Source organism: Bidens hawaiensis, unplaced genomic scaffold (assembly GCF_021521415.1).
Source record: "Bidens hawaiensis isolate Kalapana, Puna unplaced genomic scaffold, B.hawaiensis_p1.1 tig00039071_1, whole genome shotgun sequence".
Lineage (NCBI taxonomy): Eukaryota > Viridiplantae > Streptophyta > Magnoliopsida > Asterales > Asteraceae > Bidens > Bidens hawaiensis.
Window position 1 is genome coordinate 5,925 of NW_027496872.1, and position 24,121 is coordinate 30,045.

General features: G+C 35.1%; 1 protein-coding gene and 1 pseudogene across 2 annotated transcripts; both read right to left on the reverse strand.

Moving 5' to 3' along the window:
• Positions 1–4,779: 4,779 nt before the first annotated feature.
• On the reverse strand, positions 4,780–6,236 carry LOC143590931 (mechanosensitive ion channel protein 6-like). The gene is made up of 5 exons (XM_077071271.1): positions 6,172–6,236; positions 5,939–6,062; positions 5,575–5,868; positions 5,450–5,493; positions 4,780–5,068 (listed from the first exon to the last, which is right to left on the reverse strand). The coding sequence occupies exons 1-5, from the start codon at positions 6,234–6,236 to the stop codon at positions 4,780–4,782; spliced, it is 816 nt and encodes a 271-aa protein (XP_076927386.1).
• Positions 6,237–6,571: 335 nt separating this feature from the next.
• On the reverse strand, positions 6,572–8,126 carry LOC143590933 (mechanosensitive ion channel protein 6 pseudogene; annotated as a pseudogene). The gene is made up of 2 exons (XR_013145580.1): positions 6,715–8,126; positions 6,572–6,648 (listed from the first exon to the last, which is right to left on the reverse strand). The product of XR_013145580.1 is annotated as a mechanosensitive ion channel protein 6 pseudogene (transcript).
• Between the last annotated feature and the right edge of the window lie 15,995 nt (positions 8,127–24,121).

Sequence of the window (24,121 nt, forward strand, 5' to 3'; positions counted from 1 at the left end):
TAACATATCATCTTTTTTCCTCATATTGGCAATAATGAAATGTTGCTCAATTGGATTACTTACAGGTTTGCATCCTAACATGCCATACTCTGCAAGTAAGTCTAGACAATATTTCCTTTGTGATAAACACAATCCCATATCACTTTTAATTACTTCAATACCAAGGAAGTATTTTAGTTCACCAAGATCTTTAATCAAAAACTTGGTTTTTAGATATTCCTTAACTTTCAAAATCTCAGATTGAGAATTACCAGTTAACACAATATCATCCACATACACAAGTAGAACTAAAAATACAGATTTGTTAGACAAAACAAACATAGAATAATCACACATACTTTGAACAAAACCTAGTTCAAGTAACACTTTTACAAGTTTCTCATTCCACATTCTAGGAGCTTGCTTTAAACCATATAAAGACTTTTTTAATTTACAAACCCTAGAATCATTTTTTGAATGATAACCTTCTGGTAAATCCATATAAACATCTACATATCTCCATATAAAAAAGCATTATTTATATCTAATTGATATATAGACCAAATATTTTGAACTGCTAGAGATAGAATACATCTCACAGTAACCATTTTCACAACAGGTGAAAAAGTCTCAAAAAAATCTACACCTTCTTTTTGGATAAAACCTTTAGCCACAAGTCTGGCCTTATATCTTTCTATCTCTCCTGTGGACTTATACTTTATTTTAAAAATCCATTTACAACCTATGGTCTTTCTATTAGGAGGTAATTTAACAAGATCCCAGGTATCATTTCTATGAAGAGCTTCAAGCTCATTATTCATAGCAATCATCCAGTTAGAATCATTAACAACCTCATGAAAACTCCTAGGTTCACAACTTTTATTTAACACAAAAGCAAAGCACATATTATGAACAGACAAATTTGAGTATTTATCAATTTTTCCAAACCATATTTCACTTTTCCTTCAATAACAAAATCATTTAAAGTTTTTGGAAAAACTACATTCCTAGTTGACTTTCTAGGAGCAGTAGGGATGTTCTTTTCAATATTAATTCCCTCAGAATTATCACCTATATCATTAGCTCCTATCTCATCCTAAACCCTGCCAGTATCAGATTCAATACCACTAGTTTGTTGATGTTCATCCCTACTTACAATGGTATTAGCATCTGTCTCTGGCTGCTCAAACCCATGAGAGGAATCATTGTTTGGATCCTCATCATTGGGTAATAGATCATCCACAGACTGTCCAGGATTTAAACAATCATATAAGTCAAAAAAGTTTAAGTGTGTAATTTCAGAACTAGTATTATTTTCTTGTAAAACTTCATTATTTTTAAAGGGAAAAATTGTTTCATAAAATTTTACATCTCTTGAAAACAGACACTGTTTTTTCTCTTAACTCCACAACTTGTAACCTTTTTTATTATTAGAATAACCAACAAACACACATTTTTCAGCATTACTGCCAAACTTATCAGATTTGTTTAAAATAGTGCTAAAACACAAACACCCAAACATTCTAAGATGATCTAAAACAGGCTTCAATCCAAACACACACTCATATGGTGATTTACCATTCAACACAGATGAAGGAGTCCTGTTGATTAGATTAGTAGCAATTAGAATACATTCAGACCAGAATTTTAAAATGAATACTACTTTGAAATAACAAGGACCTAGCAACATTAAGCAAATGTCTATGCTTCCTTTCAACAATACCATTTTGTTGAGGAGTATGAACACAAGAGGTTTGATGAATGATACCATTATCAACACAAAAACATTTCATTTGGTTATTAACAAATTCTGTATCATTATCACTTCTAAAGACCTTTACTAATTTGTTAAACTGAGTTTTGATCATATTTGAGAAACATTTAATATGATAAAAAACTTCACTTTTATTTTTCATTAAAAAAACCCACACAGCCCTTGAGTAATCATCAACAATTGTTAAGAAAAATCTAAACCCTTCTTTGCTTGGAATCCTATAAGGACCCCAAACATCAAGATGAATCAATTCTCTTAAGTTTTTTGAAACATGATCACTTAAGGGTAAAGGTTCTCTATGTTGTTTAGCCTTGTGGCAAACCTCACAAGGGGTATCATTCTCAATCTTCTTTAGCTTTAAAGAATTCTTCAACACTTTTAACACAATGTCAGAAGGGTGACCTAACCTAGCATGCCAAAGACTAACACTACTAAAGCTAGTATAACACACCTTATCAGACATTGAAGAACCACCACAAAAATACAATCCATCAAGCTGTTTACCAGTCACCAGGACATTCTTTGTTAAAGAGTCCTGAATATAACAATTTTCTTCATTAAAAAATACAATCAAATTGCTATCTTTAGCTAACTTATAAACAGACATCAAATTGACACAGTAACCAGGAGCCACAAAAACATCACATAAAGTAACCTTATCATTTATTCTAATATTACCAATTTTGGTTACAGTAGCACATGTACCATTTGGATGTCTAACTGTTATATTAAGATCGGAAACATCAACTTGATTTATCAAATCCTTATCAGACATAACCATATGTTGGTTAGCCCGAGTCAATCACCCAACCAGGGCAAGACTCATTACTACTAAAGTTGTTAAAGCTATACCAGCAACTAGAGCTACCAGAAAAGAACCAAGGATTACAATTACCTGACACATTACAACTTTGAACATTGTCACCAGGCTTATCATTCAAAAGACTCAACAACCTAGAGATTTGATCAGGAGTGAGTCCACCATTAGAAGGATTATTAGAGACCCCTGGAACATCACTAGCAGCATTGTTATTTGTCACCACTTTCTTACCTAAATTATTTCTAGGTTTCATCCATGAAGGATATCCATCAATCTCAAAACATTTTTCAACACTATGACCCATTTTATTACAATGAGAACACTTAACACCTTGATTAGGATTTCTAGCAATGTTTCTTTTGAACTCAAAATTTTGATTTGTCTTAAAAACAAACCCAATTCCTTGGGTTTGTTCCTTTAAAGAACCATTGCTAGAATTCCTATCAGACTCTTCCCTAGAAACAATAGCGAAAGCATCCTTAGCAGTAGGAAGCTCCTCTTTCAACAACAAAGCAGTTCTAACAGATTCATAACTACTATCAATACCCATCAAGAACTGCATTAGTTTGATTAAATGATTAAAGTTGTTAAATTCTTGAGAAGCATCACAAGTACAGGTAGGCAATTTCAAAATTTGATCTAATTGTTTCCACATTATGTTTAACTTGTGATAGTATTCAGTAACAGACTGATTACTTTGAGTAAACATATTAATCTTTTGTTACATATTGAAAACAACAGACCCATCCACTTTATCATAAGTTTCTTTTAAATCTTTCCATACTTCAGTAGCTAATTTAGAGTAAACTTGCCCTAAATACAATTCTTCAGACACAGAATTCAACAACCAAGTAAGAACTACAGAGTTGCACCTATCCCACTGTCTAGAAAGAACTACATCAATATCAGATTTTTCATAAGTACCATCTATAAAGCCAATTTTATTTTTCACTTGTAAAGCAAGCATCATAGCATTAGACCAAACCTTGTAATTCTCAGTCCCCTTCAATTTTATACTCACAATAGTGAGACTACTTGAATCACTAGCATGTAAGTACAAAGGATCACTAGCTTTAAGTTTACTAACCAATGTATTATTATTAATAACACTACTAGAAGCATTATCATCACCCATATTTAACAAATAAAGAAAGAACAATCACAGAGAAAAAACAAGAAACACACAACCTAAGTATGCCTAATGCAACACAACAACCAGGCTATTAATCCTCTGGTATCAACACGATGCCTAAATGCACAAGAAAAACGAAAGAGTTAGAAAGATGTAACCCGAGAGCGCCCAAGTTAGGGTATTCCTTCCAAGAGTCAAGACTGTAACCTTCACTTAGGTTTACAGATCTATGACAGAAAATTGATCACACGACCAGACGACCAGAGATACATCGATCTTGAAGCGAAACCAAGCCCAAATATTAGGGTTTCAATTCGAAACCCTAATCTTATGATTATCACCCAAGAGTCTTCAAGAAATCAAGAGCAACCAAGCTTTGATACCATGTCAAAACAATGGATACCAGAAATACTCAAAACTTTTATTCACCAATCAATCTTGAATCTTACAGCGGAAGTCAACAATTCTTCAATACAAAAGATCACAAACACAGTGATCTTTATCACAAACTCACAAACTCTCAAACTATCTAACAGATTATCAGTTCATAGAACAATGAACCTAACCCTAGAACTTGTTACCGATTACAGAGAGAATAACAGAGAAATCAAGAAGAGTTTGTTATTGTGTGTGTTAGATAATAACAACTAACACCCCTTTTATATATCTTTATACAACTGAGATAATTAAGCGTTAATATCTCAGTTGTGATAAGAAGTCCGGCCCAAGGCCCAACAAAGCTCCAGCCCATCTTAGCAAGCTCCAGCCCATCAAAGCTCCAACCCACCAGATCCAGCCAGTCCAACAAAAAAAAACCTCATAAGAGACATAACAAACAATACTTAAACAAATTATAACTAGAAAACAATATTGAATTGCAAGAAATAGAAAATAACATTTTACCATGAATATTTTCTACAAATCATGGAAATTCACATAAGTTACATAGATGACCGCAGAAACATACCACCAACAACAATCAGTTGTTTATTCATAATTTTACATCATTAATACATGTATATATAAACGTATAGTAGACGATTCAGAACTCCCGTTTTGCCACCAAGGGGCATATTAGTTTGCACAAGTTGTCCAATTTGAAGGAAGTCGATTAGAACCCAAGGCTGGTAAATCGCGGACATTGATGTCCATTGGGAGCATACGGTACTCAATGTCGAGATCTTTGAAAATCTTAATTAGCTCCTCAACTAGAAGAGCTCTTCTTTTCCATCTTTCACCCATGTTCTGGAAATTCATTCGGTGCGAAAGCCATATTGATATTTTGAGCCTATTCAAGTCCTCGACATCTCTCACTACAATCATCGGCCCGGGTTGCCAATGCTCACTGTTGTTTTCGACATAGCTGCAACCACACCAGTCAAAGGTTATGTATAGGTAATCAGGTTTAATTAATATTAAAAATGATAAAAATTGATTTTAAGTTTTTAATATGTAAAAATAGTTTCTTTATACAAAGTTTTGAGAGTTGTTGTGTAGTTCTTTTTCATTCATAAATTTATTGATTTTCTCTAATTACTCTTTTATCAACGATGTAAACGTCATCTAATGAAATTTTGTGCTTACCTTGTAATCCTTTCCTTTCATTTTAGCAATCGTTTCGGCAGGAGTTGATACATGAATGGAGAAATCAATGGCATCGCCCATATCAGGACTACGATGGTAATTAGCAATGGGCATAGTAGACAAGACACTGTTTGGGTACGCAATTTTCTAATTATCATACCTCAAGAAGATCGTTGTTAATATATTCATCTCCTCAACTATCATCTGCGAGTTTAATAAGTAAAAACAATCACAACTGATAAACATAAAAATAATATGGTTTTCTCGTATCTTTTGAAATCTAACCTGAACACCATCGATCTCACATCGATCACCTACATCAAACGGATGCATCATAAACAAGAAAATAATGGCCTCGAATGTTGTCTTAGAGGCGTTTCCAAATACAAATGCCACCATAACTAGTTGTGAGCATAGAAGTATGAAGAAATGGGTGGTTGCAACTTTAAGGATAATAAGCCATATCACGATTATTATGATTCCTACAAACATAGTCAACATTTTATGGAGATTGTCGACGGCTTTTTTTGTGTCGTTGAGAGATAGTGCAAGAGCTCTGCGCTCTCGGAATGCATTTACCTAGAAAATTAATAAAGTTTTAGTATACTGATTATAACAACAGTTAATGATCTATAAGATGAAACCGTACCACCCAGTTTTTAAGAGCTGGTTTGCTAATTCCTCTAGTCTCACTTGCTCCATCAAAGAGTCGAAATGTCTTTAAAGCTTCGTCATTGCCCAAAACCCGCATTAAATCCTCAATATAAATATGTCTGTAGAAACAAATCAATAAAGTTACAAATATTTGCAAACTGAATCCATTAATTAGGAGAGTAATAAGACCGGTACGTTATTTATCATGTGAAACACAAACCGAGCTACATCTGGATAATGGGTAATAAGATTGAATTAATGAAATCAGGGACGAGAATTTCTAAGATAGTCATGAATCTAAAGTAAGCTTCACCTATTCTTTGACTTCGTGTTTAGCTGCTTGGGTTAGTTTTGAGTTGAAATCGCAAATAGGTTTAGCTAAACCAGGTATTCACGGTCTGACCCATTTTACATCGTTTTAAGCAATTTGTTTATGCTATAACTTAAGCTAATTAGGTACTTTACGCCAAAATATAAAAGACAAAAGACAAATGGATATTGTAGTTTTATCGTTTAAACGTGTAACTCTTAAATTTATATGCATTTGTAGCTGTTTAATGGGTAATTTTAAGGATTAATTTGAAAACAAAGTGAATATTTTTTGGTTAAACACTTCTCTGTGTCAACGCGTGAATGAGTGTCATTCATGCATGCATCTAACCCGTTGTTTAGGCTCGTTTCGTGTTTGAATTGATGTCAAATTTTCTGATTCGTGTCAGGTTTAACACGACGAAAACCAACCACCCATTTAACACCCTTACATTTATGAACACTTACTTGGAACCAGGCTTTGCCACATTGCAAAATATCTTCTTTGCTGCAATTTTAGCTTGCTTTTCGCTAGTTATCTGCGTGGATGCTTCATCTTCATCACCAATATCACCAGCAAAATCTTCCAATTGTTCATCCAAAGTACTCAACATGCTCCTGTTTATAGAATTCATCATCCTACTCATGTTCCAAGCAGATATATTCTTCTTATTCATCCTATGTAAGTGATCAATAGTGATCCCGATATTCTCATGCTTCTTAGGACTACCACCACCACCACTTTTACCCATCCTTCCCCTGCTCGATACGGGCGTTCCAAAGCCTTTAAAACTACCCGTAAGCATATTCTCCTTAAGCTGCAATGGCATACTCGCACCCGCATTTTGAAGCTTCTCAATCTCTTCCATCATCAATTCTTCCTCCTCTTGTTCTTGCTGAATCTCGTTCACGGGTGGGCCCGAGAGAGTTTCGATAACATATTGGTTAAACAAAGAATCTTGAATCCAGTCAAAATATTTGCTAACATGGAAATTAGAAGCAAGAACTTTGATAAGCAAAGTTTTTAACAACCAAATAATAGTTCCCACTAAAAGACACACCCAAACCCTTGTTACATAAGGCAAAACCTTCTACCCGTACGCCACTCGTTCGACCTTCTTATCGAATATGCATTGCCATGCGATTAAGATCAAACCAAACCAAATACAATTTTGAACGGCTTTCTTTAACCCGTAAACAAAATAAAGTACTCGTTTTCTTAACATGAAGCTTCGTTCGATGAAGAACACGATGATTTGAATCCCCCATCCAGACACTAATCGCCCGCATATCACAACGAAGATCATACTTTCCCATTTCCACCATTCAAGACCATACACGTTCTTATTTCTGAAATCAGGGATTGCGAGTGTGCAAACTAAAACAGCAATGATCATTAATATCAAGCTGGTTAATTGAAGTAAGGTACATTTATTATACCTTAGTTCTTTATACTCTTCTGGCATATCATCAAACAGTGAGAATTCATCTTCTTCAAAATCAGAAAAAGTACCTTTCCCTTGATGGCCTGATCTTGGTGTTTTTTGGGCGGATCTCTGGTACTCAATCTCCGGCTCATCCAATAACCTCGATTTTGTTTTCGTTCTCATTAAAGTTGAATTTCGTTTGAATGCACCATTTGAAGAACACAACAACACTTGTTCTCCACTACGACCGATGACAGTACTGCTGCGACGGCTATGGGTAGACCATTGTCCAGCTGATCGTGGTCTAGGCACATCGTTGAGCGAGACCCGAACCTCCTTCGGGGTAAGCTGGCCACTGGTATCGCCAGGGAAGTGTTTCTCTTCATGAATTTCAATAAATGGGTCGTTTGGTGAATGTCCTGGAAATGATCTTCCCAGATTCGCCATCAAATTAGTTAGTGCTCAAATGTGAAAAAGTTGGCTCAGATTAATGAATGATTGTTTGGGGAATTAAGCTGGTAATGATTTATGAAAGCTTGAACATACAAGTCATTTTATAGTGTGAACGTTATATGATTGATCCATTAACCCTCCATTTCTGTATGGGTTGGTTATTTGACATGTTTATTTGTTTATAGAGTTAATTGCAAATATGGTCCCTGTGGTGGAACTCAAAATGCAGGTGGCAACCTCGTGGTGCCATTTTCGTAGATATGGGTATGTGGTGACACTTTTTTTTCGCTTTTGGTTTTCCGTCAGATCCCCGTTAGTTTGTTCCGTTAAGCAAAAGGGCAAATCCGTCTATTTGCTCCATATCCCTTCCCTGTGATATTAACCCCCCCCCCCCACTTAACGGTTTACAACCCTAGCTATCCGTCATCCCCCGTAACCACCATCTTCAGCTTCTTCAACCCCCCGTGGATCATCATCAACTCAATGGCATGGATCCTCGAGTCGTTGTGGGTAACGCCGCTCTCTCAGGTCACTATCATTTTCATAATTGTTGGTTGATTCTTGAATTAGAAGTTGTTAATAGAATAATGAATAATCTGACTATTAATCGTAGCTAAATCAGTTCCGTTTATAATTTTGTAGCAACGATGTGGGTTAACGCCTCCTGGACCGGATTCAGTGTGGATTTGGTTGTGTTGATCAAACCATACCTAAACCGGATCTACACCATCCACTTTGATGCAGGAAGCCTTGGTCAGTTAGAATAACTGCTTTTAATTAGTTTCAAGTTTCTTTTAAGGTGTTGTATATAGGTATTATAAAAACTTAATAACTACTAATTAGGTGTTTTGTATTAGCTTAACTAGTATTTTGGAAACCTATGAACTAGTAATTGTGCAAATATATGCTTTTGGTATAGATATTAAGCTACTTTATGATGTATATATAACTTCAATGGTTTGAATGGCAATGTGGTATGTATGTATGTATGTATGTATGTGTATAGGTCAATGGTTAATGGTTATGAATCTGAATGATATGTTTGCATCCTGTATTATATATCACTTAGTTATACATACACACAGTATGTATAAGCCAATGTTTATATTTAGAATCAAATTCTATGAATAATTATTTAGTATTTGTCTAGGGGCATAAGTGTCATTTCACATTAGTATTTTGTCTATGTATTTGTGTTTGTGCATATATGTATGTATTGTGTATATTTGTATGCATGTGGATATGTGTATGTATCTGTGTATTTATGTCTATGTATATGTGTATGCATATAGGTATGTATTTGTATACTTATAATCTATAATAAGTAGTAATTTTTTTTACGAACTAAATGCAATGTTTAGTTATCTTTATGAGTGAAATGTCAATCTTTAGTTTAAGAAACAATGTTTGTGTGTGTTTATGTGTTAAATAATAAAATGTTTGGGCATAATGGTCTGTTATGTATGTGTTTATATGTATGCATCTGTGTGTGTATGTGTATGTGTATGTATGTATGTATGTATGTATATATATATATAGGTATTGGATCATTTCAGAAGATTTTTTACAGCGAGAAGTGCGAGAAGTGAAGGTGTAACTCCATTAATCCCTAATTTCACTCCCTTTCTTATGTGTAGGTGCGTTATGTAGGTGCATATATATCTGTGTAGGTACGTACGTATGTTTGTATATGTGTATGTATGTTTGTATGTATGTGCAGATGTTTGTTTTGCTTAATATTGTTCTTGAGTTAAATATCCAAATTTGTTCTTGTTCTTGAGTCAAAGCTGTATAATTTTGGTATATAATCAATATTATATGAGCTGTATAAGTTGGATTTGGGTATTTGTGTTCAGCTTTATTTTGTGTGTAGAAGCGGTTTTAAGAGTAAAACCGCTTCAAACATAAACCCACTTCAAAATAAATATGAAAAATCAAAACCACTTCTAACGAAGGTTAAAATCCTTTAGAAGCGATGAGCATAGAAGCTGTCCAAAACCGCTTCTAAGGTAACTTTTAACCGCTTCTAACAGACATGTTCTGTAGTAGTGCACTTTTCAATGACATTATTGTCATTTGGTAAAAAAATAATCATTCAATCCATCTTAAACTTTATGTTTTTTGTAAATCCTTGACACTTATAAAGGGACGGGTGAAGTATTTTTCTTTCTAAAACATCTTTTCATGCACACAAAAAACAGCCATTAGTTCACAAACAGCCGAACACGTCCTCCCCTTCCAAAGTTCGGCAACTTCACAAATATACGGCATCAACCCAATCTACGACAGGTGACGAGTTTCTGGTTTTGGCCCACACAAAGATATTGGTGCACAGAAAAACCCTAACAACTTAGTCTACAAACAGTAATCCCTATTTAATATATCACAAACTATTCTACATTTGTTTAGAAAATGACATGTTGTGTTCACCTTGTATAAACATGAAGACCAGTTTTGTTTCGTTACCCACATAATTCATTTGTATCATATGCATGTGTAGACATATTTTATTGTTTAACTATTTATGTAACATATTAATTAAAATGTGCGGCTAAGTATATGGAAGTTTACCTTAAATTTATATAATATTGAATTGTAATGCTGATAAAACAACTTTTAAAAGTAATTCTAAAAAATAAATAAAGAAATAAAAAGGTATTATATATATGGGTCAAGTTATTCTACAAATGGTAATAAAAATGAGAAGTGTGAGAAACCATAAATAATTGACATGTGTCAAGCGGGTACCAAAAGAAAAATGGTATAGAGGTAATTGTACACATTTTCTCTCTCCACATGCAAGACACATGTTAATACCCCCATCATTTTAGAACGTTTATAACTTTTTCGTATGATATTTTTTTTAAAAAAGTTCATCATAATAACAAGCATTTTTTTATCTTTGATATGAGTATGATTTTTGTTATATAAAATTTAAAACAAAAAATCACGTCATTGTGTCTTTTTTCGTCATTGTGTCTTTTCGCACACCATTGTGTCTTTTCGCTTATCATTGTGTCTTTTTTCGTCATTGTGTCTTTTCGCACACCATTGTGTCTTTTCGCTTATCATTGTGTCTTTTTTCGTCATTGTGTCTTTTCGCACACCATTGTGTCTTTTCGCTTATCATTGTGTCTTTTTTTGTCATTGTGTTTTTTCGCACACCATTGTGTCTTTTCGCACACCATTGTGTCTTTTCGCTTATCATTGTGTCTTTTTTCGTCATTGTGTCTTTTCGCACACCATTGTGTCTTTTCGCTTATCATTATGTATTTTTTCGTCATTGTGTCTTTCGCACACCATTGTGTCTTTAACTTGAAACGTAAAACACTGTAAGGCCCCGTTACCGGTGCCTCACTTTTGATGTTGGATTTACTCATAAACGCAGTTATAAATATCAGAGTTAATAAAACATTCGCGGAATATTAAAAACATTCGAACCATTTCATTACATAAACATATTTCTTGTCTTAACGAGCATTCCAAATCTTTTAACATAAAACATTGTCTTTAAAATAACATAACATTTCCTTGAGATGCCAGCTTCTCCAAGTCCATGCCATGTGCCTCCCCTCAAGCGATCTTCCTCATTCTACTCACCAGCGTGCATACTAAAAGTCAGCTACTCTGAGTGAGTTCTAGTTAATCATACAACATAAAATCTGTTCTCAAACTTGCACACGAGCTCGAAGGTGTGTACTTTATTCATTCCTTGCTTTACATACATAACTATCCATACTACTTAAAGAGTCTTCCGCCCTATAACCTCACATATATTATAAGGGTCTGGTCCCCAACATCACATATATTATTAGGGTCTGGTCCCTACCATCACAGATATTATAAGGGTCAGGTCTCTATCATCACAGATATTATTAGGGTCTGGTCCCTATCCTCACAGATATTATTAGTGTCTGGTCCCTATCCTCATAGATATTATTGGGTCTCTTTCCCTTTAATTCATGCTACTGAAACATACCTGTCCTTTACATATTTTCCTTGACAATACGTGCAATCTCCGAAGAGCGTTCACGTACCGTCAACATATCATACTTACTTTGTACTTATTCATTCATACATCATTTATGCATCACATATATTCATACATACATCATATATATCATTCATAACTTTGACTACCACTTGACGGTACAAGCAATATCCAAAGATCGTTCACACACCGTCAAGCATACATCATACTAAGCATACACTTACCACTTAAGGTAAGTGTATTAACTATCACATCGAGTATGCACACAACCCCGAAAACATAACAAGGAAGTGGGGCCTGAAACTCACATGAACTCGATTACGTTCACCGTTAATTGTTATTCCTTTCCTTAGCTGTGCTCGACTAACTGTATAACAATTACACGTGTCAATTAGCTATCACTACTCACATCGCGTTTCTGGTTTAGTTATAACCCTTAATGAACGGGGGTCCGGGGGCAGCGCCCCTGGCAGCGGGGTCTAGGGGCAGCAGCCCCTAGCAGGATCCAAGGGGCAGAGCTCCTGGCTGGGGTCGAGCTGGTTCGTTAGGATTTTATTTTCATTAACCGCCTTAACACATTTTCCATTAGAATTTTGAACCATTAATAAATTGCTAACTTAAAAGTTCATGGGTTTCTTTGTAATTAAATCATTCTTTTTCTAAGTTCAGGGACCATTCTGTCATTTTGGTAAACTTCTAGTTGGTTACTTATTCTTAACGAATTGGGTTATCATAACGAACTGGTTCCATAGTTAATTGACCCATTTAACGAACTGGACTTCTTAACGAATCAGTCCATAGCGAACCAGTCCATATAACGAATTAGTCCATCTAATTCGTTATCTCTTCTAACGAACTGGCTATAACAAAACAAGGATGATTCATTATCTTTTCCCTTTAACGAATTGGGTACGAACTAAAGCTAGTTCGTTAATCTTTCCTTAGCGAATCAGCTGACGAATTGCCTCTAGTTCGTTAATCCTCCGTTAATGAACTAGGGTTAGGTCAGAGAATGTCAGAACATTCTCTGACATTCCCTTAACCTCGTATCTTTTCCGGCGCCATCGCCGAAAAAAACGCGGTTTCGCCGGAATAACGAGTTTTGACTCGTTTTTCACCGTTTTTCGCCCCGTTCGATCCAGATCTGAGCTAGGGTGATCCCTAAGCTCATCTTAGGTTCGGTTTATACTCGAATCCACCCGGATCTCGTGACTTTAATGGTTTAACGATATCGGCTCGTCGTTTCGTGACTATATCTAACGGTTTAAGCTCATACAATATCATACTATCATTACCTTAGGTCGGAATCGCTTCTTCTGTCTTTCGGCTAGAGAGAGAGAGACTAGAGAGGGAGAGAGAGCTTAAGTGTTTGTTTTGGAGGTGTATGGAATGTGTGTGAAATGAATTAAATGGGTGATTAATGGTTTATATAATTATGGATCATGAGCATAAGCCCATGGTCTTTTCCTCTTTCCTTCATAACCCAAGTCCATAACCCCATTCCATTTAACCCAACACTAGCCCGACTCGTAATAACTCATTCTTTCATTTATTAGCCGAAACTAGAAAACGGGATGTTACAAACACAATGGTGATACTTATAACACAATGACCTAAAACGTAAAAAAACAATGATGAATACGTATAACACAATGATCTAAAACGTAAGACACAATGGTGAATACGTATAACACAATGGCCTAAAACGTAAGACACAATGGTGAATATAATGACTTGAAACGTAAAACACAATGGAAACAACATATTACACAATGACACAATGAACAACAAAAAAACACAATTAAAAAACTCATTAATTTTTTTATCTTTATATAACAATATGATACTCATATTAAAGATAAAAGAACGCTTATTATTATGGTAAATTTTTTTAAAAAAAATAATATCGTATGAAAAAGTTATGGACATTTTAACATGATGGGGGAATTGGCATGTGCCTTGCATGTGGAGAGAGAAGTCAATAAATGTATGTTATTGCCTTCATGCCCTTTCCATCAATTTTTATTAATCTCAGCAATTTAAATTTAAGATCAATGGACAAGATTTCTTCTCACCCTTCTCATTTTTGTTGTCCTTTGTATTTAACTTTACCCTTATATATATTATTTTTAAAAGATATCCCATACATTTAAACTCCCTCTGTCCCGGTCAAAGTGCCTTAGCTTGAAAAAAACAAAGTTAAAGGTAAATTAAATTATTGTTTTTTTTTCTTACCAGATGACAATAATACCCTTAGAAATTGGGTTAATAAATATTGTTTATTAATGTTATTTTGTGAGTGAACAGATGTGATATTCACAAAGATTTTGCATACAGGGAGTACATTAATTTTCATAAACCTTAATTTAAAAAAAATAAACATATAAACTATTTAAATTGATACAATATTAATACTAATATCTTTCTAATACTTTATAAACTAGCTAGCATATAAAATAAGGGTACAATTAGTATAATATTTAGCTGTTAAAATAAAATAAAATCTTAGTACAATATATCTCTTACTATTACTATTATTAAAATACACTGACAAAAAATCAACAACTTTATATCAGAAGAGTTAATTGCAAATATGACCATAGTGGTGAAATCCAAAATTCATGTTGCAAACTCGTGGTGTCATTTTCACAGAGATGCACCATTGTAGCACTTTTTTTGCAATTGGAACCCCGTCGTGAACCTAACATTTTTTTCTATGAAAAGACCGTTCTACCCTTAAAATCGGACCCTGTGGTTTTAATACATGAAATTTGGACCCTCGATCTGATAAAATATTTTCCCTCAAACAGCTTAAACCAACCGAATGTTGACTTTTTCTAGTTTACTATCGATGACCCATTGACTAAAATTCAGAAACAATGTTGGACCCCTAATCTTGATTACGTATATGATTAACCAAATGAAACACAGAGTTTGACTTTCCTTAGTCAAACTATGACTTTGCACAACAGTATCCAATTGAAACCCAAGGTTTGATTTTCCTAAGTCAAACTATGACTTTGCACAACATTAACCAATTGAGACATAACGTTTGACTTTCCTAAGTCAAACTGTATACACATATACTCAAATGCAGCCTAATACACTCAAATGCATACAAAACATACACAGACACATACCTACATAGGGGTGTTCAAAACAAGATATCCGAAAATTTCGGATAGTCTATTTCACTATCTGGATCCGAATTTCTGATATCCGTTCAAATAATAATTCTTGAAAATTCCGGCTATTGTATCAATCACCATCACCTGATCATCATCAATTATTAATATAGCCCTTTCATGAACTTCATTCAAAGAGTTAAAATACGACAAAATTCAAAACCATAACGAAAATCCAGATTTACGTTTCAAGAACACAAGAACGATGATAGCGGCGAAGGTTCTTTTTGATTTTACTACAAATCTATAATCCTGGAAATATAATAAAGACCGGTGAGAGCTGTGAGTTGAACAAAGACAGAGATGGTGCATGTCTATACCCGTTGACGGCTGGAGGGGGAGCTGGAAGAGTGAGTGATGAACGGTGAGTGCCGTAGAGGAGTAGAGGTGGAGCCGGAAGAGTGAATGACGCTGGTGATCGATGCCAACGATGGTGGAGGGAGAGTGAAGTCTAGATTTGTGGAGGAGTGGAGGCTGGATCTAGGGTTCGAATAATAAGAGGGGTATTTAGAAAACAGATATTATATGAAATAAAATTAAAAATATTAAAAATTAATATATTGGATAGTTCGGATATCCGAACAATCCAAAAAATCAAAAACTGACATCCGAATCCAAATTTTTGGATATCCAGGATTCGGATATCCGAATTTTCGGATGGTTCGGATACGGATAGTCGGATAATTCGGATACGGATTTGAATTTGGATACTTTTGAACACCCCTATACCTAGATACACACACACATATAAAAATATATATAAAACCTACCTACAAACATATAAATGTACCGAGCTACATTCAAACCTATGTACCTACACACATACAAACATACATACACATATTCAAACATACGTACACATATACAAACATACGTACCTACACACATACATATGCACCTACACATAAGAAAGGGAGTGAAATTAGGGATTAATGGAGTTATACCTTCACTTCTCGCACTTCTCGCTGTAAAAAAACTTCTGAAATGATCCAATACCTACACTATATTTATTAATTCCAATATATATATATATATCATTGTCATAATCGTATCTAGTTTGTATGTACAAAATATTTCTTATATTAGTAGTAATTCACATGTTTTATAGTAGTTTTATTGCTTATATGTGTTTGTTAGTTGTAGTATGTACAAAATATTTCTATAACCGCATGTTAGGTTAACTTTGGTTACCAAGAGTATTCTAGTCAATTGGGATTAGTAACAATATATTTTTGGTTATTCGGGCTTGGGTTGTTTGGGTCGGGTTCGGGATTTGTTAGGTTAACTTTGGTTAACAAGGGCATTCTAGTTTATTGGGATTAGTAACAATATATGTTTGGTTATTTGGGCTTTGGTTTGTTTGGGTCGGGTTCTGGATTTGTTAGGTTAACTTTGGTTACTAAGGGTATTCTAGTCAGTTGGGATTAGTAACAATATATGTTTGGTTATTCGGGCTTGGGCTTGTTTGGGTCGGGTTCGGTTTTAGAGCGAAACCAAAATTGAAGGCCATGCTTTTTGTTTCGTTTTTTCGTTTATGGGTTGTTTTTTGTTAACGTTTGTCGGGTTTTTATATATAAGAGTTTGGTTTTGTTCGATTATTCTAACTTTATTTATTTGTTATTAAATTTGGCATGAATCGGGATTTGTTAAGCTCAAGGAGATTGATGATACCATAATGGGAGTAATGCCGCCGCTTATTGATAGATTGTTTGCGAACAAGCCCACTTTAAATTAGATTTGTTTGCTTTTGATGTTGAAATTTGAAAACTTGTATCCTCTAAGTACTTTTGATCTAACTTGGAAATGCTATATGATTTTGGAAACTTTTATATATATATATATATATATATATATATATATATATATATATAGGTATTGGATCATTTCAGAAGTTTTTTTACAGCGAGAAGTGAAAGTGTAACTCCATTAATCTCTAATTTCACTCCCTTTCTTATGTATAGGTGCGTTATGTAGGTGCATATGTATGTGTGTAGGTACGTATGTTTGTATATGTGTATGTATGTTTGTATGTGTGTAGGTACATAGGTTTGAATGTGGCTCGGTACATTTATGTGTTTGTAGGTAGGCTTGAATGTGTAATTAAGACATAAATACAACCGACCTACATATATGTATGTAACATCATATGAAAGAGAGTGAAATTAGGGATTAATGGAGTTATACCTTCACTTCTCGCACTTCTCGCTGTAATATCACTTCTCGCAAGATCCATCCCCATATAGTGTAATAGTGTGATAAATAAATAATTAGAAAATGCTAACATTGTTGGGGAATTGATTATGATAATGATAAACAAATTCGAAAATATGCTTTATGACCATATATCCACATTCCCAACTGCCTTGTTGTTGCTTGAACCCCCCAAAAAAATACACTTAACTAAAAACAATTAACAAAAACTTAAAAAATACAAAAAATAGAAAGCATACCTTAACCATTTTCCATGTAAACATTTCCCCAAAAGATTCTCGAATTATGTTCGTAAGAAGATAATTTTCTTGGTCCTTTGCGCTTTTTATAGAGTCTAAAATAAACACTTCTTTACGTTTGGGGGAAATTATAAACAAAATCCAATGACCCCTACAAAACAGAAAGTTATAGAATAATTAGATAAAAATGTAGTCATAAACTATATAAAAATTAAATAAAATACGTAAAAATAAAATGTGTCTTACTCTGCCAAATGGGGAGCAAACAAATATGAAGAGTTAACATGTCAATAATGTGACTTTTAACTTTTTCTGGTTCAAGTTGGCATAAATGTGCGGTGATAAAGTCTGGGCTTAGAAAACCGTATGGCGTGCCAAAACGAATGGACTCCTCGTAAAAATACTTTAAATCAAGAAAAAGAATGATATACATCTATTTATACATCTCGAATCCCGTGTAATGTTGCGTTTATTTAATGTTTTTGAGTTCGGTTTAGTTCATGTTTCGTTCATCTTTTATTATTTGAGGTTTTGAGTCAAGTTTATTATATTTTTATGTGTTTTACATCTTTTGGTGTCTTGCATGTTAAGCTCGAATTCTTTCTATCATTTCATGTGAAGTCTATGTTCGTCTTTGCTCGTCAATGGTTACATGATTATATCACTAATGTTTTGTTATGATCTTTATAGATTTATGGTTTGGAGAAGTAAGGTAAACAAGTTCTAGAAGTTTCTCATCATTGCTTGGAGTTCAAGAAGAAGATTAATCAAAGATTTTAAAAGATTTAGCATAAAATAAAAATGAAAATTTCGTGGCCCTCCAGAAGCAAGCCGCGCCGCGCGACGGGGGTGGCCAGGCCGGTCGCGCTGCGCCTAGAGACTACTGGTCACTCGTTTTTGCAAGTCCAAGCCCGTTTTTCGTTCTATGTAAGGCCTCGTTACCGGTGCCCTACTTTGGACGTTGGATTTACTCATAAACACAGTTCTAAATATCAGAGTTAATTAAAACTTTACGCGGAATATAAATCTTTCATAAAACATCACATATCAAATCATAAACATGTCTTAAAACATTCCTCTTGTCTTTCAAAATCAAAACATAACTTATAAAACATAACAGGTCTTCAGATGCCAGACTCTTATTCTTTTACCATGTGTCCCCGCTCAAGCCTGTTGTCTCATTCTACTCACATGCGTGTATACTAAAAGTCATCAACGCTGATTGAGTTCTAGTTAATCATACATCATACATTACATACACTTACCTTCAATCATGCATCCGAAGATACATAATAATTACTTTACTAATTTACTTTCATACATACATTCATACTTTATTACTTTCGTACTTTATGTTTACTGTCCACTCTATCTCAGATATTATTAGGGTCTGGTCCCTTTCTTTTCTATCTCATATATTATTAGGGTCTGATCCCTCTTTCCCTTGTCTATCTCAGATATTATTAGGGTCTGACCCCTTTCTTATCTATCTCAGATATTAGTTGGGTCTGATCCCTCTTTACTTCTCTATCTCAGATATTATTAGGGTCTGATCCCTTTCTTCTCTATCTCAGATATTAGGGTCTGATCCCTTACTTCTTCATCTTCGTACATTCTATCTTTGCATACCCGTAACATACATATACTTTCTTTAATCATTCATTCATACTCATATGTTGCGCATATATATATCATACACATTCATCTTTCATATACATATCTCTCTTGTCAATACGTGCAATATCCGAAGATCGTTCACGTACCAACAAGCTTTCATTCACAATCATAGCATAATATCTATCACCCAAATCATACATGGAATACACTTACCATTTAAGGTAAGTGTATTAACTATCACATCGAGTATGCACATAGCCCCGAAAACATAACAAGAAAATGGGGCTAGAAACTCACCTGAATGCGGTTACGTTCACCGTTAATCGTAATCCCTTTCTTGAGCTGTGCATGGCTAACTGTATAATATTTACATGTATCAATTACTATTACTACTCATATCGTATTTCTATCTTTATATAACCCACAACGAACGGGGGGTCCGGGGGCAGCGCCCCTGGCAGCGGGGTTCTAGGGGCGGCAGCACCTAGCAGGGTTCAAGGGGCAGAGCCCCTGGCTGGGGTTAATCTGTCTTAACACATTTTCCATTAGGATTTTAATTTATTTTCTAATTCGTTAACTCATTCTTCATAACGGATTAAGTCTGATTCGCTATCTGATTCGTTACTTTGTATTTATAAGCGGACATAAATGTACGCGAACATACATGTTAAGCTAGCTTCACTTACGCGAACATAACTTAAGCGAACTTAGTATTAAGCGAACATAACATTCAGCGAGCTTAGTGTCCGGCGAACTTAGTGTCTGGCAAACATAGGGTCCGGCGAACTTAGTATTCAGCGAACTTAGTGTTCAGCGAAGATAGTGTCCGGCGAACTTATACATGAGCGAACTTAAAGTGGCGAACTTGCTCAGCAGCGAACTTATATCGCAAGCTTGCTGTAGCGAGTTGCTGCTGCTAGGGTTCGTTTTATCAATCAAAACATGCATTTCGTTCCCCTAACTCGCTTATTATTGTTCGGTCTCAGTCCCACCCGTTTCCTAGACTGATTGCGGACCAAACTTGACCCAAACAAATCATAAAGTTTGATCTTTTAAGCTAAAACGTTCCAACTAGGTTCAAGGGTTCATTTAATCGAGCCGTTTCCATTTTCGGGTTCATCACACTCATGTTTATTATCAAGTTTACAACTTTATGTTTCGTTTATACCCGATCTATTCTAGACTCAAGTTTCAAGGCTAAACGTTTATAACATCGTAAACTTTAAGATCAAAACATACCTTTTTGTGTTTGTTTGGCTTAGTTATGGACTTTAGATCTTGTATTTATCTTGTGTATTGAAGGATCTATCAAGAATCACGTTAGCTTGGCCTTGGATCTCACTCTCTCTCTCGGCCGTGTATATGTGTAGGTGTATGTGTGTGTTTTTGAGTGTGTAGGCAATATGGAAAGATGGAATGAGGATTAGGGTTTTAGGTTGGTTTAGGGGGTATTTATATCCCTTAAAGCCCATGGACCTAAGGCCCATTTCCCTTTAATCCACCCTAATTAATCCAGGTCCATGATCTTTCTTCATTTAATATTTATTAACTATTAACACACGATAACTAAATGCGACTGTCTTTATTCTTTCTTCATTTAATATTTATTAACTATTAACACACGATAACTAAATGCGACTGTCTTTATTTAATATTAGAATATTCTAGGATGTTACATTATATAAACATATGGTTGCAAACCTAGCGGATTCTAAGCACTTTGGCAGCCGATTTAGAGAGAGGAAACCAAGGTTTTGAAGGGTTTTTGGAGGTTGATTGCATTATAGATCATTAAGCTTTCATACGGGTGTTCAAGGGTCGATTAAAACGGGTTTTCTCGTTCTTTATCTTTGTTCTTGTTCATTATCTTTCATGATGTTTCTCTTTGTTCTTTGGTTTAGTTATTTATCTTTGATTATGACTTTGCTAGGCTAGACTCCATGTCTACCTAGGTTTGATGAACATGTGTTGATTTGATTCTTGCTTTGGACTAATTTTTTTATTATGGTTTCGTTATTTTAATAGTAAAGACTTGATTTTGCTTTCATGATGCATATGAATATTTAATATCTTGATTGATTGTTAACCATTTATTCACATAGATCTTATATCTCTTGATTGTGTTCTTTAGATTTAGGGTTTATGTTTAATCATACTTGGTGTTTTGATTATTATGGTTGAATAGGCCTGTTAGATCATAGAAGCTAGTTGATAGTTGGTTAAGGTTTTAAATGTTCTGCTGAATTCCAATAGCTGTAAGGTGAGGAGTTGTTCATGTGTCTTGGTCAATCGCATGCTAGGATAGATTAATGACAATATTCTTGCTTATTGTGTTGATCCTTATTCATGATGTCATGATAAGTTTATCAAGTTATCCAAGGATTAGTGTTTCGTACGATTACTTGCTTTAGATACTATTAATTAACCTTAATTGATAACTGTAATGAAGTCAATATAACTGATTGCTTAATAATCTAATAATTATTCTTTAGGATTTTACTTGATGCGATCAAGGATTCTTTAGGGTTTGTTAGATGAATATATTTAGAAATCAGTTTCCATATCATATTAGTTGTCCATTGCTTGATGATTGTTAATGCATGGGATTCTTACCTAGGTAGATTCCTTCTTTAATCGGTTTCGATCTCATGATTAATTGCTTGTTTTCTAGTTTATTTGTATATTTACTTTCTTAGTTTAATCATAGTTTAAAAACCCCCTTTAAACATTAATAATAAATAGTCGTGTCGTAAGTCGAGTCTAATTAGTTAATTAACGTAATTTATAGAGTACTGTGGGTTCGATATTCCGGACTTACTTAGCTTTAGTACAATTGACCGGTTCTGTTGGTGCATGAATGTCAGTAGTTCATAGTCTAGTGTCTGTAATCGAGTCTGTATTGTTATTTATGTTTTTGTTTAAAGCGAAGTTGTTAACAAGTTCGCCTAGGCGAACTTGTTGAACAAGCGAAGTTATGGACAACTTCGCCTGAACATATCAGGCGAAGTTGTCGTGTATTTATATATAGCTTACGGCTTGGTTTAGGTAGTTAGTTGAATCGTTGTTGATAGTTGTTTGAGTCGATTGAGTTGACGAGAGTCTGTATCAGTGATTCATATCACGTGAGTTCGGTTATTAATATATAACGTGTTTCGGTTTGTTCGTGTGTGTTTGTTTGGTTTGCTTTCTACGCTCGTAACGATCTACGCAGGGATTCCGCACCTGAGTAGACCGGGATATCTCGTGTGATCCGTCCATGGAACCTACAATTGGTATAAGAGCTTTTGCTCGATTGTGTGGTTCGGGATATTCACGCGAGTGTAGAAATCGTCCCGTTTCGACTATTCGCGGGACGTGTTTTTGGTGTTTCTGATCATTCTTACCTCCTACCATCGTGTTAAAGCCTTTACACCGTCAAAAACCTCGTTAAAATCCGATTTACAGATCTGCAGAAACTTCGTGTTCATCAGGCGAAGTTGCCGTCACTGTGCGTAGGGTTTCGGCGAAGATATAAGGTTAAGAGAAGTTATCCACAACTTCGCCTACCTTCTCAAGTTCGCTTAACTCAAGCGAAGTTCTCTACAACTCGCCTACCTCTTAAGTTCGCTTACCTCAAGCGAAGTTAAGAATCAGCGAAGTTAATCAGCAGTGTTATCAGTGAAATTCTTCAGCGAAGTTCTCTACAACTTCGCCTACTTCAAGCGAAGTTATCCGTAACTTCGCCTACAGGACTTTAAAAAAAAAAAAAAAAAAAAACTTTTAACTTTTCAGGTTTCTTACTTTTCGGGAAAGATGTCGTCGATCAACATCTCTGAGTTAGTGAAGATGGAAGTTGAAGCAGGGTCGGCTACCAAGGCCCCAAGATTGCTGAAGGGAACCGATTTCGTTGCATGGAAGGATCGGTTCATACAGTACGTCAAATACCAGGATGCGAAGATGTGGGTATGCATCCAGGATGGTTATATTCCACCAATTATGGAGTATGAAGGTCGTGACCAAATCAAGAAGTGTAGTAAAATGGAAGAAGAAGAGAAAAAGATGAATGAGGCCGAGAGCAAGGCTCATGCTGCTATTACTATGGCTCTTCCACAAGAGATCCTTCATACGTTTAGAAAGTACACATCAGCAAGAGAGCTTTGGGAAGCTCTTGAGAGCAGATTTGAAGGGAATGTAGGAATCCGGGCTTCAAAGATAAAATTGCTCAAAACCCAGTTCTCAGTCTTCAAGTATTTGAAGAATGAATCTTTAGATGATATTATCACTCGATACTACCATCTGATGACTGAATTGAGCAACTATTCCATTTCCTACCGAGAAGAAGAAATAGTTGAGAAGCTTCTAGATGCTCTCCCACCAAAATGGGAGATGTACACTGTGCTGATGAGGGAAGACAAAGACTTTCCCACATATGATCTAGAAACGGCAGTCAACAAGCTCAGAACCGTTGAGCTTAACATGGCCAGAAAAGAGACCTCTATGGATCAGGTTCAAGATCCAGGTATGTATGGAGCTAAAGTCAACACTAGCTCAGGATCGAAGACTGAATCGGCTGCCTACTACACAAAGGGAGAGTCGGCCCCAACTCATCTCATGAGGGGCATGTATCAGTTAACACAAATGGGGATGTTTGCTATGTAGCAGCTGGATCGAGTGGTTCTCAACCCCAGGTAAGCAAGAGTAGTTGCTCTTCAAGTGTTCCCAGCAACAACTACTCCAAGATGCCTATGAGTGTCAAGTCTGCTGAAG

Bases quoted from the DNA above. Each gene is read 5' to 3' on its own strand.
- LOC143590931 (XM_077071271.1), bottom strand. From the start codon at position 6,236: ATGACTATCTTAGAAATTCTCGTCCCTGATTTCATTAATTCAATCTTA. The intron at 6,063-6,171 runs GTAGCTCGGTTT...TTGTTTCTACAG, and splicing joins TTATTACCCATTATCCAGAT to ACATATTTATATTGAGGATT. The intron at 5,494-5,574 runs GTTAGATTTCAA...TTAAACTCGCAG, and splicing joins GTGAGATCGATGGTGTTCAG to ATGATAGTTGAGGAGATGAA.